Source organism: Taudactylus pleione, unplaced genomic scaffold (genome assembly GCF_031769625.1).
Source record: "Taudactylus pleione unplaced genomic scaffold, aTauple2 ptg000062l, whole genome shotgun sequence".
Lineage (NCBI taxonomy): Eukaryota > Metazoa > Chordata > Amphibia > Anura > Myobatrachidae > Taudactylus > Taudactylus pleione.
Genome location: NW_028284464.1, coordinates 650257 through 670833, shown reverse-complemented (window position 1 = coordinate 670833; position 20577 = coordinate 650257). Strand labels below are relative to the sequence as shown.

General features: G+C 43.0%; 1 protein-coding gene across 5 annotated transcripts in view; it reads right to left on the bottom strand.

Moving 5' to 3' along the window:
• Window positions 1-9598: 9598 nt before the first annotated feature.
• Window positions 9599-20577, bottom strand: part of MSI1 (musashi RNA binding protein 1) — a 43335-nt gene continuing 32356 nt past the window's right edge. For 3 of the 5 annotated variants that reach the window (XM_088465193.1, XM_088465209.1, XM_088465221.1), the window contains 3 exons: window positions 20149-20303; window positions 19801-19862; window positions 9599-10815 (listed from right to left, as the gene is read on the bottom strand). In XM_088465193.1, coding sequence (XP_088321319.1) covers window positions 19821-19862; window positions 20149-20303 — 197 coding nt within the window. In that variant the 3' untranslated portion in view covers window positions 9599-10815; window positions 19801-19820. The remainder of the gene's footprint in view (window positions 10816-19800; window positions 19863-20148; window positions 20304-20577) is intronic. The other 2 variants (XM_088465201.1, XM_088465215.1) reach the window with 1 other exon arrangement.

The window sequence follows — 20577 nt, the reverse complement described above, 5'->3', positions numbered from 1 at the left end:
CGCCACACAGTAGCGCAACCTTATGCAGATTACACCATACTGTAGTGCCCCTTATTCACAATACACCACACAATAGTGTCCCTTTTCACATTACATCACACCACACAGTAATACCCATTAAACATATTTCTCCACACAGTAGAGCCCCTTATTGACATTACACCACAGTAGAACCCCTTATGCATATTATGCCACACAATAATGCCTTTTACACATTATGCCACACAGTAATACTCCTTACACATTATGCCACACAGTAATACTCCTTATACATTATACCACACAGTAATACTCCTTACACATTATGCCACACAGCTGCAAGGGTGTGTGGTTACAGTTTTCAAGGGTGGAAGTTACAGGTTGCAGTGTGTCACTTGTATACGGAGCAGATAAAGGGTGCAGAGGTGGCAGATGGAGGGGGCGCATTTACAATGTGTAGTAGGGACAGTTACACTGTGCAGTGGTGCAAGGTCCAGGGTTGGCAGTTACTGGGTCCAGGAGTGGTAGTTACAGGGTGCATATAGAATATGGAGTTGCAGCTCTCACCAGATTAATTAAGCTCTAATACGGGCACTATAAAAATCATACCCGGTTCATCCATAATATCGCTATCGATATGATTTTTATAGTGCCTGTATTTGAACTTTTTAAATACTTATTAAATATATTTCACAAAAAGCCGAATATATATATATATATATATATATACAGTGCTCGAAGTGGGAATTTGGAGGTGGAGGTATGGAGATTGAATCCCCCCCCCCTCCGGCCCCGGCTTCCATATCACCCCACTGTACTTCTCACCCCCACTGTACTTCTCCCTGCCTGCTCCCCTCTCTCACACCCTGCCCTTCTCACTAAATGATTCCCTCTCTCTTACAACCCCTACAATACTAACTACCTGCTTCCCTCTGTCTGCCCCCTACTCCCTCTTTCAACCCTCCTCTCTCTCTAATTGCTACTGACCTGCATTGCTGGAAAGGAGCCACCGGGAGCATCGGGTTCTTGGTTGCTGCAGTTTAATCCAGCGACGCTTCTTAGCCAATGAGAAGCTGCCACTTGGCTGCTTCTCATTGGCTGGCCACCAGTGAGCCCCCCGATAGGCTGGCCACCAGCGAGCCCCCCGATAGGCTGGCCACCAGCGAGCCCCCCGATAGGCTGGCCGCCAGCGAGCCCCCCGATAGGCTGGCCGCCAGCGAGCCCCCCGATAGGCTGGCCGCCAGCGAGCCCCCCGATAGGCTGGCCGCCAGCGAGCCCCCCGATTGGCTGGCCGCCAGCGAGCTCCGCAATTGGCTGGCGGCCAGTAAGCCCTGCTATTGGCTAGCCACCAGCGAGCCGGCCGATGCGTGCTGCGCCTGTTACTTTACAATGCAGCCGGGACCTAATGCTCTGTCCCGGCTGCTACATGCCAGCGCCTCCGTTGATCGAGATGTGTCCCCTGCGGGACACATCTCTACACATTGCCGCCGCTGTTCCAGCGCTGGGATCCCATTCTGGATCCCAGCGCTGGTACAATCTCTTCTGTGGCTAAAATGAAGTGGGGCTGGGAAGTGGCGGTATGTCATACCGCCGTATACCGCCCCACTTCGATCACTGTATATATATATATATAATTTTTATTTTTTTCCTGAACACATAATCAGCACAACCCAGCCTGGCTGCCTGAGCCTATTCCCAGCTGTCACTGTCACTCACAGTGACTCACTAACTAGAAGTGGCAATGGCCGGGACAGGCCGCTGGCTACTGCTCTTGGATACCGCCGCTCCACCACCGGTCGCTCTCTCTAACACAATGGTCTTTACCTGGCAGGACAGGTTCTGTCATCCAGTGTCCACACACACAGCGCTGCGCCGCTCCCTTCAAGCCTGACCCTGACCCACCCAACAGCAGCAGGCAGCTCCTCAGTGATTTCACCAGAGGAACTATGGGAGACATGGGCGGGGAGATGTCATGACGTAATGATGTCTCTTCCATCCCACATTTGATGCAGGGCTGTAGGCTGCCAGGACTAGGGAGGCGGAGTCACGCTGTGTCACAAGTAGTGTGGGGAGAGGCAGGCTGCGTGGCTGTCCGACTCCTCTGTAACAGTGTTGGGCGGTCGCGCATCACACTATAAGCAGCAGCCGCCAAACGCCAACAGAGAGAATGAGGTAGGCGGCCGGGGTTCCGTCCTCATCACTGTTGTGCTCTGTGTGGTAGCACCGACCGCACCATCCTAGCTACAGCCCTGGCCAAAATTGTAGTATCATTGTTTGGCTTGGGAATAAGTATAGTATGTGATTTCTGGATAGAATTTCACACATTTCAAAATATAGGGGCATAGTCAATTGGGCACGAGGTTTAGTGGGGAAAAAACATTGCGCCCCTCGCGCCCAATTTTGAATTACCGTGGGAATGCGTGCTCACGATACCCGCGGTATCCAATTAAAAAAAGTGGTTGCGGGTTTTCATCTCTGAAAATCCTATGCAGCGTAAATAAAAAGCATGTAAAAATTCTGCACTTACCTGCCTGGGGGTCTCCGGTGGTCTCCGCGGAGAGGGGGCTGCTGGGAGTCTCGGGGGCTGCTGGGAGGCTCCAGGGGCTGGTGGGAGGGGCAAGGGCTGATGCGAGGGGCAAGGGAGATGTAACATAGAATTTGACGGCAGATAAGAACCACTTGGCCCATCTAGTCTGCCCCTTTTCATGTATCCTTTAGGCAACTTCAACCCTATTTGCTCCTTACGTCTTTCCTAAGGATATTCTTATGCCTATCCCAAGCATGTTTAAATTGTTCCACCATCTTGGCTTCAACCAAATCTGATAGGAGGCTATTCCACTTATCCACTATCCTTTCTGTGAAGTAATTTTTCCTCAAATTTCCTCTGAGCCTACCGCCCTCCAGTTTCAGTGCATGTACTCGTGTTCTTGTACATCTCTTCATTTGAAGAATCCCTCCTGTCCCTTGTTAAAACCCTTCATGTATTTGAAAATTTCTATCATGCCCCGCCTTTCCCTTCTCTGTTCCAAACTATACATATTAAGATCTTTTAGTCTTTCCAGGTAAGTTCTGTGCTGTAAGCCATGCACCATTTTAGTTGCCCTTCTTTGTAAAGTCTCTAATGTGTCTACATCCTTCTGGAGATATGGCCTCCAGAACTGAACACAGTATTCCAGATGAGGCCGTACCAATGATCTATACAGTGGCATTATCACTTCTTTTTTCCTGATACTGATTCCTCTCCCTATGCAACCAAGCATCTGACTTATCTTCCTCATTGCTTTGGTGCATTGCTTGCCTGCCTTTAAGTCATTTGAAATGATGACTCCTAAATCTCTTTCCTTCTCTGTATTTTCCATTATAGTGTCCTTGATACTACAGTCAGGTCCATAAATATTGGGGTCCCCTGTTGCAGCTCCTCTCCACGTTATTGATTACACAGGCCCCCCTGAGTAAGAGTCACTTTCTGTTTGATTCAAGTTGACCTACTCCACCTGCACTTGTTAAAGTTGGGGCCATCAGACAAGCCTGAAGAGGTAACTTAGTACTATATGCAGTATTTCAAGTTACATTCCGGTACGCATTTATAATTACTCCACCGTATTATCTGCTTGGGACATAAATTACTACACTATGTATGCGTATTTTGGCTCGATTTGAGCCAATCTTGTTTAAGGTTCCTGGTCACCCTGGAGTTGTGAAACCACTTCACCATATGAGGTTCCAGTAAAACATCTACAGATAAGCCTTAAAGATTTATTTTTTGGTACGCACATCTTTATTCGAGCACGTGCAAAAACTTTCTGAAATACTACACTATTAGGCGCATGTTCTTTCCATACCCTATCTCCAGATCACATTCACCCTGACTGCCATTCAGGATTACGGGAAGACTGCTGCCACCTTCACCAAAAGGGATCAAAGTGTCACACCTGCTAGCACTAACTGGACTGTACCACTTTCTCACTACGGTACAATACAATTTGGGAAGCTGAACCTGAGCGCCGTTCTATACATCCTATACATATATATATATATATATATATATACAGGATGTGTGTGTGTTACATTACTTTCTTCGGGCTGCACCCACTCTATGGAATGCCTTACCACGCACAATACGACTTTCCTCTAGTCTCCAATCCTTCAAGCAATCCCGGAAAACTCACCTCTTCAGGCAAGCTTATTAGATCCCAGAACCACCCACATAACCTTCATAGCCTCCATATGTAATTACATCCCCTTTCACAGTCCACACACAATCTCACACATCGTCTTTCTCTCACATCCTCATGACATTTGGCCGACATTCCGGTGTTAATGGATCATGCAGCCCACCAAGAAACTGTGCATTCTGGCTGGACAAAAATGCAATATATAGCACCTATCCTTGTGTATCAATGCCTATTTCCCTATAGATTGTAAGCTTGCGAGCAGGGCCTTCCTACCTATATATCTGTCTGTTATTACCCAGTTTTGTTCTATTAATGTTTACAATTGTAAAGCGCAATGGAATATGCTGCGCTATATAAGAAACTGTTAACAAATAAATAATAAATAAATATATATGTGTATATATATATATATATGTGTGTGTGTATACATATATTTGTGTATATATATATATCTGTAGCAGATGTGTATATATATATATATATATGTGTGTGTGTGTGTATATATATATATGTATATATGTGTATATTTATATAGATATATATGTATATAATATAAAATGTGTGTATATATGTTTGTGTGTGTGCATATATATATTTACACAATACACTCATCAACTTTTTCACATCTCTTCATTTTTTCAATAGGGTTTTACATCAGAGTCCATGTTACTATTGAATGTCATTGCTTCTCCTTTGTCACTAAACTACATGTCGTCAGGACTGTTTCCTTCCTTTCATTCATTCTTCTTGTTCTTTCTTATATCATCGTTGGTTATTTTGAGCAGTATACATATCTTGGGGGTTCTCTGTTTGCCTCCAGGGCCAATAGCAGGTGCTACTAGTGCTATATTTCATGCAGCATGTATCTTTTTACACTTACTTTTACACTTACTTTTTCTTCTTTTTGGTCCCACAAGGCTGCCTTACAGCGTCTGGGGTTTCCACGGATACGGAGCATAGACGGCGCCGTGATGTCAGTAAGAGGGGACACAGTGGTGAGCGGCATCTCTGGCACACAAGGTGCGTTCCACAGGTGGCGGGCTACTTTCTTCTATTTAAGGTTGTTTTTTTGAGTTGTTATATGTCTTGACAAAGGGACGACACAGTCCCGAAACGTTGGTGTCATTTCTTGTTTATGTATTTTTAAAATACACAGGATTTAGCTTTTTGAAACAGTCTGAGTGCCGCCGCTTGTATTTCCTGGTATATATATATATATACATACATACATACAAATTGTTGATCGGCACTCCATATAGTTGTCCAACGTCCGGGGTGCAATTTCCCAAGGAGCCTGACACAGAGCCACAACACCATCCATAATAGATTTTTTTATATGTATTTAATAGCCATATGGCATCAGAGACATCCTCCTCGACCCTGTATGCAGGGCTGACGGTAGGATATTGTTAGCGAAGGCCATGCTGCATTAGCATGGCCTCCGCTGTCGCTGCTGGCATCTGCAAGTGTGTATTGCACTTAGCAATGCCGGCTCCCCCACCGGGTCCAGTCGGTGATGAGGTCGGGTACACTAGACATCGTCTAGTGTGTACCCAACATAAATTTGCTGGTGGGATTATCTGCTAGGGAGCACCAGTCCAAATTTTGCCTAGGTCACCAAATTGGCTAGGGTCGGCTCTGGATGCGGGACAGTGTCAAAAGCCTTACTAAAGTCTAGATAAGATACATCTACGGCCCCCCCTTCATCTATTACTTTTGTCACCCAGTCAAAAAAGCCAATAAGATTTGTTTGTCATGGTCTTCCCTGAGTAAATCCATGCTGTTTGGGATCCTGTAAATTGTTGGATTTGAGATCTTCCACCACTCTTTCTTTTAATAGTGTTCCCATTATTTTTCCCACTACTGATGTAAGGCTTACTGGTCTGTAGTTACTGGCTTCTTCTTTGCTTCCACTTTTGTACAGTGGTATTACATTTGCTCTTTTCCAGTCCTCTGGAATCATTCCTGATACTAGCGACTGGTTGAATAATTCTGTTAATGGTGTTATCAGGACCCCTTTAAGCTCTTTTAGTATCCTTGGATGTATCCCATCCGGCCCCATTGATTTGTCCACTTTCAGTTTAGAGAGTTCTGTTAGGACTTTCTCCTCTGTAAATTAAATTTCATGTACTTCATTTTTATGAATTCCTCTGCAACTTAACTGTGGCCCCTTCCCCACTTTTTCTGTAGTGAATACTGAACAAAAATAATTATTTAGGTAATCTATTTCTTTGTCTCCCTCGATCATGTACTCACTCTCTGTCTTAAGTCTTATTATTCCCCCTTTCACTTATATACTTAAAAAAAGTTTTGCTCCCTTTATCTACTGCCTGGGCCATTTTCTCCTCAGCTTCTGCCTTTGCACGCCTTATCACCTTCTTAGCCTCCTTCCTTCTGGCAAGATACACCTCTTTGTAGTTATTATTTTGGGTCTGCTTATATTTCCTAAAAGCCATCTTTTTTTAATTTCACACTAGTTGATACCTGTTTTGTAAATCACACTGGTTTCCTCTTCCTGTTGCTTTTCCTGACCGTTTTAATACAAAGGTCTGTAGCCTTCAGTATTGCATTTTTTATTTTCTCCCACCTCTCCTGCACTCCTTCCAAGTTCCTCCAATCTGCCACTGACACATCTTTCCATCTCTGCAAAGTCAGCCTTCCTAAAATCTAACACTTTTGTTTGTGTATGGCATGAATTGAACCCTGTCTTTATACTAAACTATACTGCTTGGTGATCACTGGATCCTAGGTTCTCACCCACATTTACATCCAATATTCTGTCACAATTTGTGAGTATCAAGGCCAGAATAGCAATTTTGCTAGTGGGCTCCCTCACTAATTGTTTGAGAGATGCTCCCTAAAGGGAATTTAGAAAGTCGCCACTTCTAGAGGAGCTTACAGCAGACACCTCCCAGTTTACATCAGGTAAATTAAAGTCTCCCATGATTATGACCTCTACTTTTAAAGCCATTCTAGTAATGTCCTGCAATAGGTACTTATCCAGTTCCCCTCCCTGTCCAGGTGCTCTATAGATCAGCCAAGTGTTCTATGTCCTTGTCCCCCATTTCTATAGTCATCCAAAGGGCCTCAGTTGTTGCTTCAACATTTTGTATTATAGTAGCATTTATGCTGTTTTTGACATACATAGCTACTCCTCCTCCAATCCTCCCCATTCTGTCCTTTCTAAATAGAGTATAGCCTTTCCCAGTCATGATTTTCATTACACCATGACTCTGTAATTGCTACAACATCTAGTTCATCCCTTGTCATTATTGCAATTAGTTCAGAGATTTTATCGGCTATGCTCCTGGCATTTGCACACATAGTTCTAAGAGTTTTGCTTGTGCATCTTTTTTTCTAAGGCATGGTTCGAGAGTATATTACAAAATGACAATGGTCAAGATGATTTTTGGTATTACCTGGTCTCAGATGTTGGCCAATGTTTTCAACTGTTTTTTTAACTGTTATTTAAAATGTTTCTACACTTTGTAAATTTCTTCACTTCGTGAATTTCTGAACTCAGCCAACTGCCCCCACAACTGAATGCAAAGATAAAGTAGGTCTGATTAATAAAGGCTACAGTGATTCTGGACTTCTACTTGTTATATGCTCTCTTCACTTCCCAATTATTGCACATCTAATACCTTCAAAATTCTATTTATTTGCACAAATATCAAGAAACCTTCATGCTGACAGATTGTAAAAGGCTTTCCATAAGCAGTTTCTGGGTAAATCAGGTTCTAGGGGTTCTTCAACCATTTCTCCCTCGGTGACATCTCTCTGTCAGGGAGTCATCGCCGTCTTATTTCTCTTCATCTTGGTTGCATGTTGCCAGCAAGCACAATGAACACTTGGTGGTCACATTGTCTGATACTTTGCTTCTTGTGAGAATTTTTTATTGGTGCTTTAACATGTAAGTGGCAGGGAGTGAAGGGCCTCCCTGCCAATGATAATGCCTTTGCTGCCCTGCTCTCTGACACTGTGGATCACCTCTGCTACGTTTTGCTATTCTGTTGCCTGTCTTGACCATAGCTACATTATTACTATACACTGCCTGTCCTAACCTCAAAGACATGACTGGAGATCTGCTGTCTGCTGCATGTCCTGTCCTTGGCCATGTCACTGGAATCCATGGCTTGCTGCTTGTCCTGACATTGGTTACATTACTGAATATAATGTCTGCTGCCTGTCCTGAACTCTGGCTATAGTTACTGAGGTATGTGCATTTGGCATCTGCTATACTTCAACTAATCTCCATATTTATGTTCTAGCTGGGACTAAGATAAGTCCCTATTACACTGAGCCTGAATGGAAAGGTGGCTTACTGTAATTGAACACCTCTATATATTTGGTTCTAGAGCTTCATCTACTGTACAGTGTAAGCCATAACACCAAGTTACCACACTACCTTTAACGAACTACCTTGCCTTCAACTGAGGGGTTTGCTTCCAGGGATACTTGAATGCATCTAATCTCCTTCACTTTATAGTATTTTATCCTAATATTTAATGATAATTTCTTTACATGTATTCTTAATATTCTAATGCCCTGGAAATAATATCTCTCCCACCTGGGATTATATCATTTGATGTCACCTATTCTACTACTCCTATACCTGCTGTACTACTATTATTTCCTCATCACCCCTCTACCACCACTAGTACCCTTTACTGCTACACCATTTGCTCAAACATTTAAATGAACAGAACATGGAATAGTAATATTGCAAATATAACATGGATCCAACTCTCTAAGAGTCATTGAGGTTAGAGAACAATAAAAGGAAGAAAAGAGGGTTATGGATTGAAAGAACTACAGTAAAAAGGTAGACAATGTCTAGGTCACACCAGATGTTAGACAGGCAATAGGTCGACAGGGACAAACGGTCGACACATTAAAGGTCGACATGTAAGAAGGTCAACAGGTACAAATGGTCGACAGGATCAAAATGTCGAACTCCTTTCTTTATATATGTTGAGACAAAACATTTATAAACCGCATCAGTCAATCTAATTGCCTTATACAAATGTATGATAATTTTGTTGACAAAAACATTAATCTCACTTTAGCAAAAAAAAAAAAGCAGAGGGTGCCCCCTTACCATCACAGCAGGGGTGTGTATTTAAAATACAGCATAATATTTTATTGCTAAGTCGTACCACATGCATCTAAACAAATGACTGCTTGATAAAAGGGGTCACCCATTCTTAGACAACCATTTTCATTATAAACTCCCCTCTCCCCCATTGTAATACACAAGATGCAATCACTAACAGAGGCCCTGGTTCAAGATACTGAACTGGTACTATGATGGAAATATTTGAGGTCATTAATATCACTTCTAAACTATAATTTGTTGAATAACTAAAAACGTTATGTACACACACAATAGAAAAGGGAAATAAGAGAACTGGAATACGTATTTGAAAAAAAAAAATACAACGCAGAGTAAAATTCAGCATTTATTTATTTTTTTGTAACTATCTTAAAAAAGATTCCAGTTGCAGTAACAAACATTATTGCTTTGAATTTGCAATACAGCATTGTATGTTTCCCCGTTCATAATTAACTCTTCATGCACTATCACACAATATCTGCTGGAGGAGACAGGAAATGCTCACCAGTGGAATGACTGTACTGCCTGCCTGTAGGACTAGAACTAAATGATAGGTGTTTGTGTTACGCTGACATTGCAAAGATTTTATCTGCTTGCAAATATTGCCAGGGCAGCTTATTAAAGTCTTGTTCAGACTGTGTGCACACTGCACGGCTCAGTCAATGTGTTGCCGATCAATAGTGTTATTTGTCTTCATATATTCTGTGGAAAATTCTGCCTTATACCTTGGCCAGAAAAACACACAAAATCCTCCGCAATAATAAGTGTGGCACTAAAAGAGTTAATTTGTACCGAGGATGAAGCTGGCGTTCAGCGTTCTCCTGCGCCGACAATGCTCCAGCTCATTCCAGTGGACAGAACTCAGTTGTAATAAAAAGTTTATAAAAAACCTGTCAATCCATCCAGGTTTTAGGAAAATATTGCTAAAGAATGGACCCAAATCGGCAAAGTAGATGTCGGGACCAGAAAAGACCTGGAAGTGGCAGAACAATCAGTCTGCAATATTTACATATTTTACAGAGAAAAAAAAATTCAAACCAGTTTTGAGAAAATTAAAATAATTTCTGTTCTACAAATAGTTTCTTCATTTAGCAAAATATACATTTGTCTTGTTCTTGTGCATTGCCCACTCCATGTCATAAAAGCCGAAATTTACATAAAAAATATTTTTTTAGTCAAAAATAAACAAAACTCATTCCCAGACAGCCGGACCAAGAATCCCACCTTCTCCCTCCTGCATGTTGTACCAGAATTTCCCTGCATCCTCCAGAACGAAAATATCAAAAGTCATGAGAAAGGTTTTGCTAATGCCTATCATGAAAACACAAATCTAGCAAGAAAAAAAGAAGTAAAAAACAAACAAAAAAACATGACATAAGGGAAGGGGGAAAAAAGCAAGAAATAAATAAAAGGTTCTGGGATGAAAGGAAAAAATATGCAGGGAGCAGCAGTTACTCTGCATGAACACAAGGTGGCGTGTGGCTGTCTGACATTCTCAGAGGACAGGGACACAGTCACGGTCACGAACAGTTTCCAATTTGAAACCTACGGAGAGAACATGACCTCCCATTAGATACATATTTATACTTGTTATTACTACATAAACAAGGAAATACATACATAGAAACATGTTAACTATTGTCATTTGTGCTGATTGTGGTCACTTATCAGCATTTTTGGAAACCTTTAGAAAAAAAAATGTTGATTAAGCAATTCCCACATTTTGATTATTTAAAAAATGTAATTTAAATTTTTTTTTTATTAAGGTCTATTATAGCATGAAAAATACTCACAACACTTTGCAAGATTTTTCTTATTGTACGTTCTACACAATTAGTACAACACTGTTAACACAAAAATATACTCAGCTACCCAGTATTATGATACCAAATACATGTATGGTATTCTGGCTTAGAAGAGGTGATATGCTCTGCAGTGGTGTCACAGAGCCCAGCACCTAGGCTAAAGAAGCTCATAGAGGAACCAAGAGGTACTCCATCCACCAAAGTACTCTATCCACCTTTGTGGGCCGGAGGTGACTCTTATGGTGGAGACAGATTGTCAACTGGCCTCATCCACCCAACCATAGGCACATCTGGGAAATTGACTGCTCATACCTATACCTCCCTATTGGCCCACACAGCTTGTAGGATGGGGCCCTAAGAAAAAAGTGGCCCCTACAAGGCACCTAAACCTCTCGCCCACCCTGCATACACTTTCAGTATATCTATGGTAGCAGCGAGTTCTGAGTCTATTGTGACAATATCTGGTGTGTGATCAGCAAGTGTGTTGCCAAAAGCGTGAAACACTTACTTATAATGGTATTAGGTTACTATGTATTTAGTAAACAGACCAATCAATTGGAGCCCAATGTCAATCTGTAAAAGTTGCCAATGGGGCTGTATAACCAAATTTGTGTAACCCCTTTTGTACATCTGGAGGACTGCAGTGTGCCTTCTGACATAGCACTTTTGGCAGGGAAAGAGTTAAAAAGGAGAATTCATTTCCCTTGGCACATGGAAGGAGCTACAAGCACACCTCAGATGAGCATGTGCAGGCCAGCAATCACATAAGTGGTTAGATTTTCCTGTCAGTGGCAGTAGGGAGGATGCTGTTTCTGCTTCTCTCAGTGTCCCCGGCTGTCTCCCATCATAATATTAAAAACTCATAGGAGAATCACTAAAAGCCCCTGAGACCCAGGTGTTTTCTACTTAGGAATGTTATTATTATTATATTTTACTTATATGGCACCACAAGCTCTATAGCACACATAGGGGTACCAATATACAATATTACATAGGTACTAATAGGTGACCAAATTAGACAGATTGAAGAGGTGGTCAGTGTCAGAGTGGATAGAGCGGAGGTTAGTGTGTGTGGAGATGAGGTTGGAGATGTGTGTGTGCGGTGGCGGGGTCCCTGCAATGGGCTAGGTTTGTAGTCAGGTAGAAAGAGATACTCCTTATGTCAAATGACAAACAAGATTTTAGTTGAAAGCAATGGTTTAAACCAAAATGGTAGTGAGGGAGTTTCAGTAGATATGTTGTAGGATTATTCTGTTGGGCCTCTGGTTTTAGCATCTCTCCTTGCCATTTGTATATAAAGTCTAGATACAGCAGAGGATGTATTATAAAATAAGTTAAACAGAACTTTTTATTTACTGTAATTCCAAGGAAAAAATAGGTAGTTCCCTCTAGTGGATGAAATAGGTATCTCCCTCTAGTAGATGAAACAGGTATCTCCCTCTAGTGGATGAAACAGGTATCTCCATCTAGTGGAGGTATCTCCCTCTAGTGGATGAAATAGGTATCTCCCTCTAGTGGATGAAATAAGTAGCTCCCTCTAGTGGATGAAATAGGTAACTCCCTCTAGTGGATGAAATAAGTAGCTCCCTCTAGTGGATGAAATAGGTAACTCCCTCTAGTGGATGAAATAAGTAGCTCCCTCTAGTGGATGAAATAGGTAACTCCCTCCAGTGGATGAACGACATCAAATACCTGAAAATTGGAGATGCAAGTTTTCCATCAGATACAGAACACTAGGACTTGCAAGATCAACCCCTGCAAGTGCATGTGGGCTGTAAGAAAGTATTCAAATCCCACAATGTATATCACAGGTACTCTTTCATTTGTAAACTCCTTTGATGCAGTTCTGTTTATACACACACACTTCCTTTGAAATATGAGACATAAAGGGGCAGATGTATGAAGCTCTGGAAAGTTATAAAGCAGAGAACGCCTCCGTTTGGCCGGCCACCCCCACTGCCCGCCTCCCAAACGGGGCGAGCTGTCAATCACCATCGACAGCTCGCCCCCTTTGGTGCAAGACCCGTAGTGAAGGAGCGCCTGTCGCTAGCCGGGCTCGTGCATTCGCACGTCGGAGCCTGCTCCGAGGTGCGCATGCCCAGTGGGCAAACATCGACCCGGTTTCGAGCGCTCAGCGCTTGCGACTGGGTCTGAATAAGGCCCTATATCCCTATGGATTGCGTCTGCATAAACTAGGGGTCTATAATATGAATGAAACCCAGTTTGGCACCTCTAGTTACAAAGGCCAATGTAACATATAGGCTGACTTATGTGCTAGATGATAAATATTAGAATCTGTATCTACCAAAGCCAACCTCATTCAGAGCGACCGCTTGTATCTAGCGATCTACTCTGAATGAGGGCCATTGTGTTTTCGTGACGGACCACACTAAAACAATCTTTTTAAATCAGCATCTTGTGTAATTCGGTCTGATCCAAGTTACTACAGAACCCAATTGGTGTGTGGTGTCTAGTTTGTTTCTTATCCTCAGACATTTTCCAACCTGTCTGAAAATGTTTCAGCCTCAAGGTCCTACACTATTTGTGACTAGGAGATAAGCCGGTAGTGATACTAAACTATTCAGGGATCACCGACTACAGGGTGTATATGTTACTAAAGCGTCGGCAAAGAGCATATATTTACAAGCAATTATTAATGCTTCTCGCTATTCCTTAATTTGGACTGTTATGAAACATTATGGGACACCATAATACAGAGATAGAATGGTCTATGTACTAAGTTTTCGAGAGATAAAATGGATGGAGATAAAGTACCAACCAATCTGCTCCTGTCATGTTACAGTCTGTGTTTGAAAAATGACAACTAGGAGCTGATTGGTTGGTACTTTATCTCCGTCCACTTTTTCTCTTTCCAAGGGTTAGTACATAGAACCCAGAGATTCTCCGAGCAACCAACATATGGTAGTCTGATTTCCAGCTGTTGCTAAGAGGCAAACAAAATACAAGTTTGCCGGAATCTATGACCTAGGGAAATATTGTTACCCAGCAACAGTACCCACCCTACACCTATTGCTCTGTCAGTTGTTTCCCATAGGAGAAATATCATTGTATTTTCTGCTGTCTCTGCTAAGCGCACCACAGGACCAGGAGAGGCATCAGACCAGTGTGCCTAAGGATACAAGCTGAAGCTATATTTCACAGAGCAGCTTAACTAACATGGATGGGGTTTCTAGTTTAGCTGCCGTTTTCCAGTGTTATGCTCTTCAGAGTTCCTGTACTACAGTATCCAGAGCTAGGTAATTCTTATTACTGTTCCACACTGACAGCTGTGTAATGATGTACCTTTTATATGTTATATTACAGAAAACATCCAGCAGTGGTTAGTAGACGCTCTGTGGTATTTGTGTTCTTTCCTGATCAGGGAGACTCCCCCTTTTCGCCTAAACCTTTACTACAGATGAGCTGCCTTCCGAAAATCTAACTGCAGACCATGTGTGCATGTTATCACTGGCGTATACACTTACATACGAACTGTTGTACACATAGCCACACATATACAGTCATACACATATACACTTAAATACGTACTGTGGTACACATAACCACACATACATATGTAGCCACACACATATACACTTACATAGGCACTGTTGTACACATAGCCACACATACAGTCACAAACACATACACTTACATACGTACTGTTGTTGTACACATAGCCACACTTAACACCTACATATACCGTCACACACACATATACACTTACATACGTACACATGTACATATAGACACACTTATACACATACATATATAGTCATACATATAAATACTGTCAAACACATATACAGTCACATACTTATACACACATACAAGTCACACACATATATTACATACAAGTCGCACACATATACATGTACTGTACATATGTACAGTTACACACTTATACACTTAAAACTGTCATACACATATATACAGTCACATACACATAGTCACACATATATACACATACATAGTCACACACACACACACACACATAGTCACACACTTAGGGCCTGATTCAGACTCGCTTGCAAACACATATGATGTTTGGCTACTGCTCCGGGTCTCGCACCAAAAGGGGGCGGCTACCGATTTTGATTGACAGCTCGCACCGTTTTGGAGGCGGGCGGGGGGGTGGCTGGCCAAATGGAGGAGTTCCCGACGGAACGCCTGCCGTTTGCGGGCGGCCCCACTGATATCACGAGTGATGTCAGTGGTGAGCTTCTGGCTCTATTAAGAGCCGGAAGCTCACTGGGGCTTGCGGGAATGAGACTCTACCGCAAGGGTCTCGTCGAAAGCCCCGATGGTCACCCACAGCTATGCGAGCGGCCCGGAGGCCGCACTGAAAAAAAACGCCCTGATTCAGAGTGAGCGCTCTTTCAGAGCATCCGGCTCTGAATTATTATTATTATTATTATCATTTATTTATATGGCGCCACAAGTGTTCCGCAGCGCCTTACAAAGTACAAAAACAAATTGTATACAAGTGACTTACAGAACAATACAATACAGGACATGGATAATATATATTGCTACATTAGCGACCATATCACCCAGATAAGCAACACAGCATAAGCAACCAAGTGTTAGGTGCCCTAGTGGTGAGTAAGAAGTAAATGACACTATAGTAAGGAGAAGCACAAGAGGGTAGATGGCCCTGCTCATGAGAGCTTACATTCTGAATCAGGCCCTTAGTCACATACTGCATATACAATACATCCGGAACGTATTCACAGCGCTTCACTTTTTCCACATTTTGTTATGTTACAGCCTTATTCCAAAATGGAATAAATTAATTTTTGTCCTGAAAATTCTACACACAATGCCAAATAATGACAACGTGCAAAAAGTTTTTTTGAGATTTTTGCAAAGTTAATAAAAAAAAACAACTAAGAAATCACATGTACATAAGTATTCACTGCCTTTGCCATGAAGCTCAAAATTTAGCTCAGGTGCATCCTGTTTCCACTGATCACCCTTGAGCAGTTCCTACAGCTTAATTGGAGTCTACCTGTGGTAAATTCAGTTGTTTGGACATGATTTTGACAGGTATACACCTGTCTATATAAGATCCCACACTTGACAGTGCATGTCAGAGCACAAACCAAGCATGAAGTCCAAAGAATTGTCTGTAGACCTCCGAGACAGGATTGTCTCGAGGCACAAATCTGGGGAAGGGTACAGAAATATATCTGCTGCTTTGAAGGTCCAAATGAGCACAGTGGCCTCCATCATCCATAAATGGAAGAAGTTCGGAACCACCAGGACTCTTCCTAGAGTTGGCCGGCCGTCTAATCTGAGCGATCATGGGAGAAGGGCCCTAGTCAGGGAGGTGACCAAGAACCGATGGTCACTCTGTCAAAGCTACAGCATTCCTCTGTGGAGAGAGGAGAATCTTCCAGAAGGACAACCATCTCTGCAGCAATCCACCAATCAGGCCTGTATGGTAGAGTGGCCAGATGGAAGCCACTCTTTAGCAAAAAGCACATGGCAGCCCGCCTGGAGTTTGCCAAAATGCATCTGAAGGGCTCTCAGACCATGACAAACAAAATTCTCTGGTCTGATGAGACAAAGATTGAACTCTTGTCAATGCCAGGCACCGCTCATCACCAGGCCAAAATTATCCCTACACTGAAGTACGGTGCATTGTTTTTCAGCGGTAGGAACTGGGAGACTAGTCAGGATAGATGGAAAGATGAATGCAGTAATGTATAGAGACATCCTTGATGAAAACCTGCTCCAGAGCGCTCTTGACCTCAGACTGGGGCGACTGTTCATCTTTCAGCAGGACATCGACCCTAAGCACACAGCCAAGATATCAAAGGAGTGGCTTCAGGACATCTCTGAATGTCCTTGAGTGGACCAGCCAGAGTCCAGACTTGAATCCAATTGAACATCTCTGGAGAGATCTGAAAATGGCTGTGCACCGACGCTTCCCATCCAACCTGATGGAGCTTGAGAGGTGCTGCAAAGAGGAATGGGCGAAACTGCCCAAAGATAGGTGTGCCAAGCTTGTGGCATCATATTCAAAAAGACTTGAGGCTGTAATTGCTGCCAAAGGTGCATCAACAAAGTATTGAGCAAAGGCTGTGAATACTTATGTACATGTGATTTCTTAGTTTTGTCTTTTTATTAAATTTGCAAAAATCTAAAAAAAAACTTTTTACACGTTGTCATTATGGGGTATTGTGTGTAGAATTTTGAGGACAAAAATTAATTTATTCCATTTTGGAATAAGGCTGTAACATAACAAAATGTGGAAAAAGTGAAGAGCTGTGAATACTTTCCAGATGCACTGTATATACAAAAAATATGCTGTCCTCCTTCTCACTGACCTTACACTCTGGTACACTGTAGCTGCTGCTCCTCCTCTCCTCTCTCCCATCCATGCTGCTAGCCCTGCGCCGTGTAGCCCCGCCCCTACACGGACTCCGCCTCCACCATTCCTGTCCTCCTTAATTTATTTTTTTCACATTGCAGTGCTCTACTACTGCACGAAGCTGCGATTAGGCATGGCCATCGGCATTGTTACCAACAATGGCAAAATAGCAAGTGGCCATCGGTGGTAACCAACTATGCAATGGATGACCATCGATTTCTTCACCAAACCGATGGTCATCCCTGTTCTATCACTGACTGGCTCGTGGGCCAATCAGAACCGGGGAGCGTGGCTTCGCGGGTATCTCGGGGTGGAGCTATGCTCCGTGTCCCGGCACCTTGTAAAAAAAGTAATATTCAGTTATGTTCTTCCATTGATGGAGGGAATCCATCTGTTTTTCCCCCATCGATGGGAACAACATTCGTCATCGGCCATAAACCATCGATGATTATGAATCATCGATGGTCGATGGCCATCTCTAGCTGTGATCAAAGACTGGGAAGCATTCTGAGAGAAGGGGGCCCCCTAAAAGAGGGGAGGCCGGGGCACTTACCCCCTGTGTCCACCCCTTAATCCGGCTGTGCCCACTCCGCAAGAGAATTTCAATTCAATACCAGCTCGAGGTAGTGGAGGCCGTGTCTTGTCCAATACTTTTATTGAAATAAAAAAGTCCAGATGGAAAATAACAGTTTCAAAATGAAGAATAAAAACTTTCTATTTCAGCTTCATTTGCTAGAAGGCCAACTAGGTTTGGGCACACATGATTGTAAAATTGAGCTTCAGATATGCAATAGTTGTGAGGAAATTGTTTTCTTTGATGCCAAGACAAATACAAATGTTTGGTTTCTTTCCAGTTACTCTACCTGGAGATTTTAGTGAATTTACGTTTCGTTACAGTAATTATTAGCAAATGCCTTTTACAAAATGTGCTGCCGTTTTACTATATGGTGTCAAAAGCTGAGGAACTATGGAGCTGATTCAAACTCTCTCGCTAAGATGCGATTGCTCGCTGCTGGCCGATATTTGCAATCTGCACATGCGTATTTATCGCAATGCACGTGCGCGAACCACTGCGAAAGATTGGGAAGCGCTCGCTCACCCAGCATAGACAGGCCAGTTGAATTAGTGACAGGAGATGCCGTTTGTGGGTGGTAACAGGGGCAGGCCACTAGAAACGGGGGAGTGGAGGTGTGAACGCAGGCGTGTCTAAGTGTTACAATGCCATTTCTGAGGCGTACATAATTAACAGGCACCGTCATAGTACACGTCACTTAGTTGTATTTCACACTGAAGTGATCGCAGTGCTTGCGGCAAGGTATGATCAACCTCAAGCGCTGCGAGCACATCCGATGGTGCTCGATGTACCAATGTTTCATGCACTTCCAGGAGATGATGTGCGCAAGTGGGCGTCTTATGAATGGCTAGTGGGCGCCTGCATACACTAAGTGATCGCACGCCAAATCATAGTGGGCGTGCTAATGCCTTGCCGTACGATCGCCTGCCTTGCTGGGCGTGCGTTAGATTTGCATACGCTGGGAGCGAGCAAAAGCATCTAGCGAGCAGGTCTGAATGAGCTCCTATATTCATTCCTGAAGTCAGGTCCATAATAGTGCATGAAGTATCGCTGCTGTTCTGTTCTATCCAATAGTCTCATAAATGCTTCATTACTTACAGACGGGTATGCTACATTTCTCTATTTTCATGAGAAACCAAAAATAGGGCCTAACTCAACTACAGCATAATGCCGATGTTCACGCATTTCAGCGATTATTTGCAACTGCACATACTTGAAATGTCCTGAAAAGCCCTAGGACGCATGCGTGACAGAGTGTACACTGAAATATTCTGCGTTTCAGATATGGGGCAGAAAAATGATGGGCATTCCTGGCTGGTGACCTGAAGTGAATGCAAAACAATGACATCTTATTGACGTGGTATGGAAGTGTCACAGGCGTGTCAGTGACTCTCAGATGCACAGCCCCAGCCACAGAGGCCACGTTCAGATGGAGAAACTGCACCTGCCATAGGGCTGGTGCAATTGTGGATGGTGCGCACAAGTGGCATGTCCCTGGTCACCGGCGGTATTACAGCATGCAGAGATGCTGAAAGTGGGTGTCTCAGTACTTGCTCATTCAAACGCAGACTACTGCACCAGGGGAAGGGCTGATACCAGCATTTGCAGATTATTATAGCAACAGGCCCTTATTGCATAACGCAACACTGTGTATCATAGTCAGTTGTGTGTCTACTAGATTCTAAAGCAAGCAGGCAGAATAATGATCATGTGTCTGTGTCACCTCTCAGAAATGCAGGTTTTATAATTGTGCATTGAATACTTCTACTTACCTCTACAATGACCAGTATATTCAGTGGTATCCATTAGTGAAAGCCGTGGCAATCAGTGGACCCTGAAGAAAACATGTTCCCATTAGTTAAAAGAGAAACTCTTACAAACTCCTATACAGAACTGTAAGACTACTCAGAGAAAAGATGGAATGCTCATGCTTTATAATTAACATAGAAGACCAGAGGCTATATGAGTATACGGAGCTGTGCGTAAGGACATGCACATGGAGCAGCTTTAGACCAGCATTGCTCTTACAATATAGTCATGTAGACAGTGCACCTCAGAACCACTGCATTTGTGCTCTTTAGCACCATATATTACCACTTATCAGACAAAACAAGACTTACCCCAAGGCTGTGTCCAAATCCAGTGCTGGGTGCTGGACTTGCTGCACTTATGTAGCTGCTGACTGCCGACTCTTGATTGGCTGCTCCATACAGTTCGGCCATTGGCCCTGGGCTGCTTGTTCCCAGAAAACCCCCTGTGCGGGTTGGATTGGAGCCTTGTTTACAAAGCAAAAAAGTAGAACTTACAGAGAGCCCCCTACACTCTGCCCCCTTCTCCTGGAAATCAGTAGAAATCCACCAGTAACTGACCCTGTTTTCTATCATAACTCTCTGTCCTCTTTTTGTTTGTATATCTTGAAACCCTCTTACATACATTTTCAATACATTTCTGGCTTTAACTAAACTGGTAACTTTAGGAATTTTCTACAAAAACATTCAAGAGTTTATGTCTAGGCTTCTACTCATACCCAAAGAAACACTTGCCCTAGT